The sequence below is a fragment of the Falco cherrug genome, chromosome 6, assembly GCF_023634085.1.
Source record: "Falco cherrug isolate bFalChe1 chromosome 6, bFalChe1.pri, whole genome shotgun sequence".
NCBI classification, from domain to species: Eukaryota; Metazoa; Chordata; class Aves; order Falconiformes; family Falconidae; genus Falco; species Falco cherrug.
Genome location: NC_073702.1, coordinates 77605148 through 77617187, shown reverse-complemented (window position 1 = coordinate 77617187; position 12040 = coordinate 77605148). Strand labels below are relative to the sequence as shown.

At 45.7% G+C, this 12040-nt stretch overlaps 1 protein-coding gene across 3 annotated transcripts in view; it reads left to right on the top strand.

Annotated features, from left to right (window-relative positions):
* The window catches only part of ADGRF5 (adhesion G protein-coupled receptor F5), a 47604-nt gene extending 39969 nt beyond the window's left edge, over positions 1-7635 (top strand). For 2 of the 3 annotated variants that reach the window (XM_055714480.1, XM_055714481.1), the window contains exons 19-22: positions 473-514; positions 616-675; positions 5464-5548; positions 6650-7635. In XM_055714480.1, coding sequence (XP_055570455.1) covers positions 473-514; positions 616-675; positions 5464-5548; positions 6650-6729 — 267 coding nt within the window. In that variant the 3' untranslated portion in view covers positions 6730-7635. Of the gene's footprint in view, positions 1-472; positions 515-615; positions 676-3363; positions 5442-5463; positions 5549-6649 lie in introns of those variants that run through there. The other variant, XM_055714482.1, reaches the window with a different exon arrangement.
* Positions 7636-12040: the final 4405 nt, after the last annotated feature.

Genomic DNA, 12040 nt, shown 5'->3' with positions numbered 1-12040 from the left:
TCAGTCAGTATGATTTTTACAACCACATATTTAGGTGGCCAGTAGGATCCCGATACAACAGGATTTCTTAAGGACACAATAGTCATGTCTACACTGTGTTTTAAGGATAGCATCAGAATTGTGTGCTTCAGACCAAACTCAACTGCCTTTCGTACTGTGAACCTGCTAGCTTATCTGGGGAGCATAGGCAGGGCGTATCTTCCATGCACAAAAGTCCCTTCTTCCAAATGTTTAGCGCTAGCAAACTATCTGTGTCACTTCTGTAGACCAGATATGCACACAGTTTGAATAAGCCAGGCTAAAAGAACTCGTACTACATCGGCACTCCGTTATGTGAAACACAGTTAGGAAAATGCCCTCTTTCAAAGAGTTCAGAGTTTAAATAGTCAATATGGACTATGTTTGAGAGTTATGAGGTACTGCAATTAAAAGGTGGGTGTCATCAAACTGCATGTAATTATCTGTCTCCTAGGGATTATTCATTTTGGTGTTTGGGACCCTCTGGGACAAGAAGGTAAGGATTCAAACTATTTCTTGTATTATGTGAAAATACTGTCTGAATTTGAACATAATTACTGTATTTACTGAATGATTTTTATTTTTTTTAACAAATAGATACAAGAAGCCCTGCTGAAGAGGAATTCAATGTCCAAATGGAGTTCACAGCAAACAAAGGTTAGAAAATTGACCTAAGAGTGTATTTTAGTTACTGCTGAATAGTCTAACATTCTCAAAGTGTCTTTTAAGTCAAATGCACTGTATATTCTGAATTATTTATTAGAACTAGTCAGAGAAATTGAAGACACTAACAACATAGATATGAATATCTCCCCTTTTCCGAAGTTCATTATTTCACCTATAATTGGTAAAAACCAAGGAGACTAGTGGACATTTGCTCTGAATTTGACAAGAAATAACCCACAAAATGTAACTGAAGCATTATGTTAGAAAACAGAAAATTTCAGTGGCCCTTATTTATGCACAACCTAAGAGAAATGCAAAGAGAACTTACTGGGGAAGAAGCCCTTCAGCTATGAGCAGGAAAAGATGGAGATATTGCAGCTTGGTTGAGACAACTTGCATGAGACAAGGCGACAGGTTAGCCTTCAATTTATCCTGAGGACAGAAAAGTATGAATCTTCTGTTAAAATCGTGTCTATGTGTTGCAAAGACTCAGATTTTAATGAGAAAAAGATAGAACATAAATAAATATGTTTCTGGAACCAAGTGGCCTGGACACACTCCTAGAAGAGGATAGACTTGGGTCCCATATCCAGCAAATTCCTGCATTTAACACAAAACATTTAGTGCCTAAAAAAATAAAGAAATAATGTTGCAAACAGGGACTGGATCCTTAAGAAAGATCCTGGAACTCTTCCATCCGCAGAGTTTCTCTGACCCAATAACTCTTGCACTCCTCCCTGCCTTGAAGCACAGCTTGCATGGGCATCTGGAGATGCCTCTGCTGAGGATAGGCATTGGCTTTAAAGGGGGAAACCAGTCCCACTACCATCTTTAAAAGAAAAATTAAAGATTGTAAAGTGCCTGAGGAAAATGGCTGCTGAGGAATACAATTAGCACAGAAACACAGGCAGTGTTGTGGCTGAACAGAGAGGTCACAGAATCATCAAACAGTTAAGGCTGGAAAGAACATGTTTAGATCTAGTCCAAATACACTCCTCAAAGCAAGGTAAATTAACTTAGGACATTTTCCCCATCAGGTTTTCACTATCTCTAAAGCTGGAAAATCTGCTAACTCTTTGAACAAAAAGCTGTGGTGTTTTGCCACCGTCAGCATAACTAAAACCAAAAACAAACAAAGAAACAAAACTAAACCAACCAAACAAACAAAAAGCTTTTTCTTATGATTAAATTTAATTTCTTCCATTTCAATTTGTGCTCCAGAGATTAAGACTCTGGAAAAAAAAGCTCAGTGGCTGTTTGAAAGAGGTGAACCATGGCTCAGCTGCTATAAGCTACCGGGTAGCCATGGAGCTAGATGTTCTGTGCCAGCCACATATCCACTCCCTTCACTCCCTCTAATCTTCAGCAGCTCCTAGTTCCTCCCTCCACATGTCCTTCACCTCCACAGACCTCATGGCACCATAGACCTTTCATCCACAATACCTAAAGGGAGGCAGACCTATTTAAGCCACAGGAAAATGCTGACATGGGGACAACCGAGCTTAATTATGCTCAAAAAAAGATACAGGCCAGTTGGAAGGACGCAGAGCAGAACAAGTCCCAAAGAGGTGGGAGGACTGCTCTGCTAGATGACATAGGACTCTTCAGCCTAGACAGCTGATGGGGAATGTAAAGGTGGTGTGTGCTGCTACAAGGTCACGGAGCAAGTGTGCCATCCCGTTTGACCAGGAAGGAGCAGACCTTACCCTGATGCGTGGCAGATCAAAACAAGCAAAGGAGATGTAGACCTCCTTGCTCCTGGATGTTATGGATGTTGGATGCTCTCCCAGGTTCCCTTAGAGTTTACTTCATGTTGCGGAAGCTGAACAGGCCGTGAAGGGCTGTTAAACACCAGGGTCTTGCCTTTGCCTCCAGGAGTCCCTGTACGTCTGACCGCCACAAGTGGAAAGGACATTCTGCAGGGGTGCTGCTACAAGCTTACCTCGCTTTTGTAAAACTCTTCCCTAGGGCCTCTGCCGTGGCCCACACTGAGTAAGAAGCAGCTGGGCTGGAGGATCCTGGGATCCAACCAAGCGCGGATCTGCTTATGGCATTAAGCAACCAGCACTCATTGGAGAGGCTGGGGGAACGGTGTCTCAAACAGAGGAGCAAACCTCTCAGAACTACGTGGTCTTCCAATGAGGCTTGAGAAAGCCCTAAAGCAGAATGCAGGAGGCCAAGCACACAGCGGGCTCAGAGCCTCAGTGACCCAGGACGTGTGTTACAGCCCTAGGAGAGGGCCAGGAGCTGAGGGTATGGGCTGACATTCACCTCACAAGGAACTGTGGTGGCCGAAGACAAGTTGTAGCTGCAGAGTAGGTCGTTGTCCTCTTCTCGCTGATGCCACAGGGGTGCTCACCTCTGCTTCTGCACAAGGGGGACCACGTTCCCAGGCACAGAATACAGAAAATTTTCAGCCAACAGGGATCAAATACCTGTGTCTGGGATGGCTGCATGAGGTTGGATAAGTCTGTGTATTTCAAGACAGAAGTGCTTGTTTCAGCTTGCAATTCTGCATTTATAACCCCTTACCAAAGAAGCCATACCAGGATGGGTAAGGGATTGAAGGCATCAGAATCTAACCACCTGCACTTGGAATGGAAAAATATAAATTGTGAGAAATGTTAGCATCATTCTGATATGTCAATAGAGCTTAATTTTATATTGGTGTCCAAACAGGGTTTATTCAGAAGAACCTGTACAGGTATTGCTAAAGAACTGGGAAGCAGACTTAAAAACCAGCATGCTTAAGACCGATGGGCACATAACATCAAAAGAATTAAGGAGTCCATTGGGGCTGAACTGTCAGCTCAGAGGAGCAGCACTGGCTCAAATCACTCCAGCTTCCACAAACATCACAGAATTGCTGAAGTTGGAAAATACCTCCAGAGATCACCTAGTACCAGCCCCCACAACTCAGAGCATGGTCAGCTAGAACTCAGAGGCATGTTCAGTTGGGTTTTGAGTAGATCCAAGGATGGAGACTCCACAGTGTGTCTGCACAGGCTTTTCCTGCATTTGACCACCCTCACAGTGAAAAAGTTTCTTAAGCAGGATTTCCTGTATTTCTGTTTGTTCCCAGCACCTCTTGTCCTTTCACTGGGCACAAACAATTAAAGCCTGGCTCTGTTCTCACTCCCACTGCCTCTTGTCCTTTTACTGGGCACCAAGGAGCAAAGCCTGGCTCTGTCTTTACTCCGTTCCAGTCCCATGACCCCCAGCATGCCTTGCCGTGTGGGATTGTTCCTCCTCTGGGACAGGACTTGGCATTTCCCTTTGCCAAACTTCATAAGATCCCTCCCATCATCCCACTTCTCCAGCCTGTTGAGGTCCCTCTGTATGACAGCAGGCTCATCTGATCTATCAGCCACTCCTTGCAGTTTTGTAGTATCTGCAGACTTGCTGAGGGTGCGTTTTTCCCATCATCTACAACATTAATGAAGATGTTAAACCAGCACTGGACCCAGCAGTGACCTCCCTGCATGTCCCCTCCAGCAACCCGCCGACAGCCGGGAGGCAGCAGCTTGCAATTAGCCAGGCAGAGCAGTGCTGTAAGTTTTAAGTGCCCCAATCATCTGTCACATTCAGATCTTGTGTCAGAAGGAGACGGTAAAGATGTGGTTTCTGCTTCATGGTTCTTCATTTAGGATCCCTAGAGTTGTCCACCTGGATTTTTTAAACTGGTACTCCAAGCATTCCAGTGTTTTCAGCAGGAGGATTACACCTGGGAACCCTTCCTAATAAATTTTTAAAACACCTTGCCTTCTTTCTGGCTTGAAAATTATATCTGCTAGATGTCGTGCTATTCTGACTTTGTGAAAAACTCCTTTTCTCCAGGAAACTGGGAGGAAGGCAGGAATAACCGATACAGCTATCATACAATGGACACATCCAGCAGAATAAAGTGGAGAGAACAAGTTGTGAAGTCTTGGATCCCAATTCTGAATTGCTTTTCAGACAAAATCTCCTGTGCCAGACACTTCCAACTCTAGTTGACACTGTGGAAGCTACCCCAGGCAGTGGGAACTGGCATATTTCCTTGGCAGTTCTGCTGATAAGGACTAAATAAAGTAACATCAAAGTCTTTGAGCAAACTTTTTAGATGTGATTATTTTACCTTCTTCCACTACCACCTTATGGTGTAGGTGACAATGCAAAAAACTGCCTCATTTCCCCAGCCATAGTACAACTTAATGAACGGAGAGGGACTGAACAGAAAAAGATGTGCTCTCCATACCACTTCTAAAAGCATCTTTTGGAGGAATCTCATTAAATTCTCAAACCACTCCAGAAGAGAAAAAGAAACTTCATTTCAGCAGCAGCCTGGACTGCAGAGCTGTGTTCTGATGCCCTCTAGTGTGTCAAGTCAAATTTGCTTTTGATTATCTCAGGCTATCGGCCTTCAAGGACCATCCCCAAACATATAAATCTTAGCTTTTCTGGCTACCTAAATACTACCTCATACTCCCTCAGATAAGGGACCAGAACTCTGTGATGCCTAATGCAACAGACTCCAGAGCCTAAGCCATCTTTCCTGGCCAACCATTAGAGACGGGCTATTTCTGTCCTGTAGCTTCTTTTAAAGTTGATCTTCCTTCATCACCATCATAAACATGCAAATGGGTCAACTTGATGCCTCACCAACATCTAACTTGTCCCTCTCTGCATTGCCTTCTCGTACCACTGAACACCATTTTATTGTAACCTTTTTTTCCCCCCTCCATGTGGCTACAAAGACAGTTCTAGGCTTTTGACAAAAAGCGATTTTCTTTCTTACAGTCATCATCCCTGATCCTGGTGACACCAATGCTTGCTATGAGCTATCCGCTTTCAAGAACCTTTAACAACTTATGTGGGAAAACAGGTATGTGACAGTAGACATCTCCTACCAAAGCAAACAAGGTTTTGCTTGTGTTCTCACTCTCAGGGTCTGTCTATTGATCTATTTGTCTATCCATCCATCCATCAATGGTATTTAATCTTCTAATACAAAGGAACTGTAATAAGTCATTGGTATTGCTACTGTAATTGCTCATAATTGTAGCATAATGCTAGCAGCATAATCGTCTAACACTAAAACTAAAGTATTGGATGGTGGCGTGTTTCACCAGTTACAAAACCCACTAACTGAGCTTTGTTTTGAGTTTAATGATATTATGACATAGCGCTCCTCAGTTCACTTACTGTTCATGAACTCTTCACCACCTTAGAGCTGTATCTCTTCAAAGGTTCTCTGGCTGTTATTTTATGGACATCACCATTTCAGTTATGACTTTATTTTGCAAGAAGCATTACTGAAATATGAGTATTTTCATTCCTAAATGTCTAATCTTTGCATCCAACCATTGCTTAGAGAAGATAGTAAAATTTGGTCAAAGTGGGATATGAAGGAGTTTAATGTAGGCAAGCAACTGCTTTTGCTTTTTAAGAGTCTGTTTATTAGTCAGGCAATGGAACAAGAAGCAGGTTTCTGGATCTGCTACGGTAAGTTTACATGAGTACACTAGCCAGGTACAGAAGCCTCCCACCAGAAGAACGAGACTTGCCCACAACTGCCTCCCACGCTGCTGCCACCTGAAACTCCCGTATTATCAGCATTCACTTCCACACTCTGCTCTTGGGCTCTGTGCACCTGGGTCTCAGCTTATAGCCTTGTGGTCGTGAGAGGGAGGGAGCTGGGATTCCTCTCAGGATTGTGTGTTCTAGATGTGTCCCCACGCTCAAGGAGGAGCACTAAATCCCTCTATTTGTGTGAGTAAACTACTACCCTATAGCACGATCATCAGTTCAGGCTGACATCTTGTCACCAAACACATTGACCTTTGTAGTTGCTGGTATTGCTCTAGTTCAGCTAGTGTCAAAGCCACCTGGATCATCAAGACAGGTCTAACTGTCCTTACTTTGCAGTGCCAACATGCCCTAAGCTATCTGTCTTTATGTCTAACCACTATACTTTGTTTTGCAGGAAAATACAGAGTATCTTCTTCAGAGCCATCCACCTCTTCCTCTGAAAACACTTCCAAGGCGTATTCTTTGCTTAACTGAGGCACTGTAAATGCTAAATCACATAACTCTGAAAGGACCTCTGCCTTTTCCAAGACACACACAAGAAGTATCTGTGAGTCATCAAGAAGCAGACTGCTTTGTTTTGACCAAACTGTGCCTTGGTGCATTCTTCTGGAATAATCATTTCTGGTCAATGTGTAAGGCAGGGAAGCTTTGAGAATTTTACAGGGGCTGCCAATCCCAGAAGGGATGACAAGGATTTGAAGGCCTTCAAGTGCCGGAAAAGACATTGGGAGTGAAGAATTCTCAGCCTTGAAGTGGGTGCTTAGCACTATGCAGTACTGAGCCATGAATTACAGTGCTATACACAGCTCTCGTCCAGTGGTTGTAATATTTCCCCTATTAACTCTCTGAAAGATTCCAAAGGCCTGTGTAGATACACAAGTACCTCATAGCTTCTCTCCTGCCCTCCTATTAGAGTCTGGAAAGGCCGTAGGGTATAGTGCTCTCCACTTTCTATTTAGGACTTTTGGGAACCAAAGATTCACAACTAAGAAGCTCCATTTCAGATCTTCACTTTTGACTTAGATAAAACGAAGACCGTGATGATTCCTGCGTGGTCTTCTCTCGGACAGAATGTACTGAAAGGTCCATGTGGCACTTTTTTTGAAGAAAAGGAAACTTTATATCCTTAACTATAATTGTCCTTCCCTTGATATGTAATGTGGTAAGACACAGAAGGTTGTCTGCTACAGAGGGGACTGCATTTATTTAATGCATAGTAGTGTTAAGTATGCAAGGAACTCTTGTGCAAAGTCTGTATGTTTGGGTCTCCTCTCAGAGGAGAATCACACTCGAAGGGCTCAGTGAGTCAATTCTGCAGTGAATATAAACCACCATGTGCCAGGCAGGATGAAAGGTTTTATATAAATTATTTCTCTAATACTACATTTGTGGAATCCGTTATTTCCACACCTGTACACCTTCAAAGGCAGGACTCCTGCCTTAAGCAGAGGGCTATGAGAGAGCCTGCAAAGTCTTTATAGCGCACAGGAATGTTACAAAACTTCATGTAAAATATGATAGATGGAATCACAAAGGTTTAGATTAGAAGCCAATATCAAACACTGCTGTCAGGTGGGGAATCAGGCCTCTGTGTTTACCAGTGGTGAACCTGTTTCTGGAACTTTGGGATGAACCAGGGTGGGATACAATACTAGAACACAGTTATAGATTAAGATATATTTGAAAACCCACAATCAATTTGAACTGCATGGCCAATGGAAGTTTGAAAATCAGACCTTTGCACACTATTCTGACCAGAATTTGCCTTTGGACAGGCATTTGGTCTAACTCACTCTGGAAATAGCTTGTGCAATATTGACTTGCTGCAGAAACATCCACTCCCACTGAGATAGAACAGGCTTTACCTAAACTGTAAAGTACGAGTCCCTGTAGACAGCACAGCCCTACCACACCTTACCTTTGCAGGCATGTCATCCCTGAGGTTTCACCACACCTCCCAGTTCAGCTAAACCCGGGTCTCAGCTGTATGTGAATGAGAAGTATGAGAAGTCAGGATGTGATGCCCAGCTGTTGGGCACTGAACAGCCAACTTTGGGTGGACTTTCAAAGGCAAGGTCCTTGCCAGTGTTACAAAAGCCATGACAATTCACGAGAGAGAAGCAGCTAAGAAATCAACCAGGTCAGTCTTAAAAACTTGGGGACAAAGCTTCACCTGTATTTATATATGGATCAAGATAGAAGGGGAGAGAAGAAAAAGTGGGAGTGCTCAGTGGAGGAAGGGGAAACACATGGCAGCAACCACACCATATGCCTCCCACCCAATCTCAGCCGCAAGAACCAGGTCTTTTGCACAGGCAAGGCAGCCAGTGGGCTCACTAACTTCTTGCTCCCCTCAGGAGTCTGGCAATTTGGACAACTGGCTCTTTTTGATTAGCTGGCCCAATCTTTCCCTTTGTCCTGATCAAAACCCACATCCCTCCGTTCACCCAGCTCCCTGAAGTCAGGGCTGTCACAGGGCTTGTTTCCTGACGTCATGACACTCACGTACCTCTCTCTGCTTAACTGCAAGGCACTAAGTTGAAGCACTTTGCAACACAAACCTACCAAGTCCACCTAATTGCTGGAAAGGGTGGGATCTCTCCCTTACCTTTTCTAGCAGTGGGTGGCAAAGAAGGTGCCTTGGCACCTTCCTCTGATTTATTCCACCACAGGAAAAATAGCAAAGGAAGGGATTGTGACGTACAGGACTCTGAAGCACAGACCTGCCTTCTCCCACACTCACTGCTTAGAGATGTTGGATTGTAAAAAGTTGCTGAACAACTCTTACAGGTGCTTCGAGCCCAGATTTCACTCCTTACTCTTTGAAGACTTTTGGAACCTCCAATAAGAACAGCGCAAAGAGCCCAGGACCATTTTATCCACGTTACAGTGATCAGTGAACATTCATGTGCTCCAGCACCGGGGTTTACACGTGTGAGGTTCTGTTACCTTTTCTTTGGACCCTGAAGCCAGCTATGCTCTGATCTCTGATGTTTTCACAGCTCAGCACTCTGGCCAGCCTGTTTACTTCTTGCCCTGTCCCAGGAAACATGTTCAAGAAACAGCTGCACTTTAGAAAGGTCAAGTTAGGCAAAAGTAAATAGTTGTGGCCCCCTCACCCGCCCCACAAGTGTATGTCAGGTATGTCCAGCTGCATGTCACCCTGTGGTACGTGTGACCTCAAGTGGATTTGTTAATCCCATGAGCAGAAGAAACGAGATTAATTTCTTACCGGCTTGTGTCCTGTACCCTCCAACCCTCTTCTGTTTCCAGTCAGCAGGGTTTCCATGGTCTTTCTTACACACCCAGTCTTCACATATCTCTGCCTCCGACATCAGCTCCCTAAACCTCTCCCCCATACACACAGTACTTTCACCTGATGTAGCCTCTCTCTCACCCACCTTGATGCCATCAGCTGGTAGGGAGCTGGATGTGCTGCAAGGAGAACAGAGCCACAGAGGTGATGAAGGTCTGGCTGGGGCTTGCCAGGGGCTGGGATGGTCATGTTCTGCCCATCCCTCCCTTGGTGGCAGCTCTAACAAGCTCTTCCAACCATCAACCTTGTGGGCTCACAATGAGACTTCTCTGAGGCTTTTGGTCCTCAAAAGCTACCAGGATCCAACACCACTGAGCAGACATGGGGCTGGCCAGGAGTCACACACTGACCACGTCATTTTCTTAGTACTTTCCTCTTAGAAAGCCAGTGCAAGGCATACGATGCGATCTATGCAAAATCTAGGATAATTTCTTCTAACTCACACTCAAGTTCTTTTTAGTGTTTTCCTTGGGATAAGTAGTTCTAATCATCCCACAGCCACTTCTTGGATCACTCCTCCCTTTTTCCACTCTCATTGCGGAATAACAAACAGTGCATGTCTCAGCACGTCAGATTTTTTTTTGGGGGGGGGGGGGGGGGGGGTTTCATTGGGCTGGGAGGACCTTGCACCCACACCAAGAGCCCCCGCTCGCCTACCACCTTCCTCAGGCACCATGCCCTGCCCGCAGGCTGAGTGCCCGTCGGCAGCGTTCTGAGCTTTACCCTGGCTTTCTAACAGGGAAGTGCCCCAGCATTGTGTGGTCTGGGCATCTCTGCCCACCTGTCAGCCCCTTGAAAGGAGGGTGTGGGTTGCACAGGTGCCATGGCATCATCCTCTGTGCTGCAGGCTGGCACCCTTCCTGGGGGACAGTCCCCCTACCACAGCTTTTCTCAGGTGGTAAATAAAGCAGCACCCGAGCCAAATGAGAGCTTACAGGATTGTTTCCACTGGCTGCCTGGCAGGAGCAATCACTCAAAGTGATGCTTCCAGGAGAAGTTGCCCGCGGTCCAAGCACTGCTGCAAGTGTCACCCAAGTCACTTAGCCTATGTTGCTCCCAAGGCCAGGTGAGCCAGGGTAGCAAAGGGGGAGCCTGTCCACAGCCCTCCCTGCAGCAGTCATGGCCAGTCAGCCCTGCGGAGAGAGCCCCTACGTAGCAGTGACTCTGTAGTGTTGCAGCGCTCTCCAAACTATCAAGCTGCAACAAGGTCTTTTTACCATCTCATACCAACATACTCTTCATACAGTTCCTCTGCTGTCTTCTCCTTGTCCCTCCTCACCCAGGGCATGTGCTCCCTCTTCCCTTGCTTCTTCCTCTCTCTTCTTCTTCCTCAGCTGCTCTCTCTTCATTGGCTCTCAACCACTTAACAGAACCAGCCACAGCTGCACCTTATCTACATCGGCCAATCCCCCGCCCCTGAAGCCAGCCCACAGCTGTATATTATCAATGCTAATTAACCCGGCTTCATTCCTCTACACTGCAGCAGCCAGCCATGAGGTGTCTTGTTAGCAAAAATGTCCAGTTCCAGTCCCAGCCTTGGATGAGGGAACAACCAACCCAGAGCCAGCCCGCTGTGATGCTCTGAAGGGTTAGAAAGAGGCTCCATTTCTTACACCAGCAGAAGATCTGGTGGTGGAGTTGGGGGGCAGAGATATGTGGGGTTGTCTGCAAGCACCCAAGTCATTTAGATGGAGTCTGAAATGCCCCAGCAATCACTGTGGAAGTCTTTTCTACCCTTTTACTCCATGGAGCCAGGGCTGCAGATCCTGTTCTGTCCTGGCTGAATAAATGTAGGAGACAGCTTCACACCCCTGAATGATGCTCTTGCTGGTTAGCAAACCCACAAGAGAGGACAGGCACCTTGCTTGAGGATAACTCCTGTGACAGCTCTTCCTAAGGGACACACTCGCTTCTCTGCTCAGGCAGTCTGAGCTGTGCCTTTCACATCTCTTCCCTGTAGCCAAGAGACACAAGCAATGCTGACAACACCTGGGGGCTTCAAAGCATCTTCTGTAGGTTACATGGGTATTTTGCAGAAGCTAAGAGGATGTGGTGTCTGCCTTCCTTAATGATCCAGGACTCTGGTCTTCATTACCTTGGACTACTGTTTCTTCCAGTTCCATGCTGGGAGGTAACATAGGTGGGTAAAGCAAGCAAGGCAGCAGAGCTCCAAACCCATGCCAGGGCTGCAGGTCTGTAACCCAGCTCCACCACCCGTACAGGCTGGGGGCACAGGATGATGTTTGGCACTAAGAATGGTGGGCAGAGGTTAGAGAGAAAGGGATTTGTCATCCCACAGCAGAATTCCCACTTCTCATGCCAGCAGTGCAAGTTAAGCAAAAGACAACTGGAAACACAGTTCTTTACTTTTCAGAAAATGAGTGTCCTGGTGCAAGTTTGAACAGGAAACAAAAAGCTACGTGTCCTCCAGCTACCATTTGTATTTGCACACAAAGCACATTTTTTCCT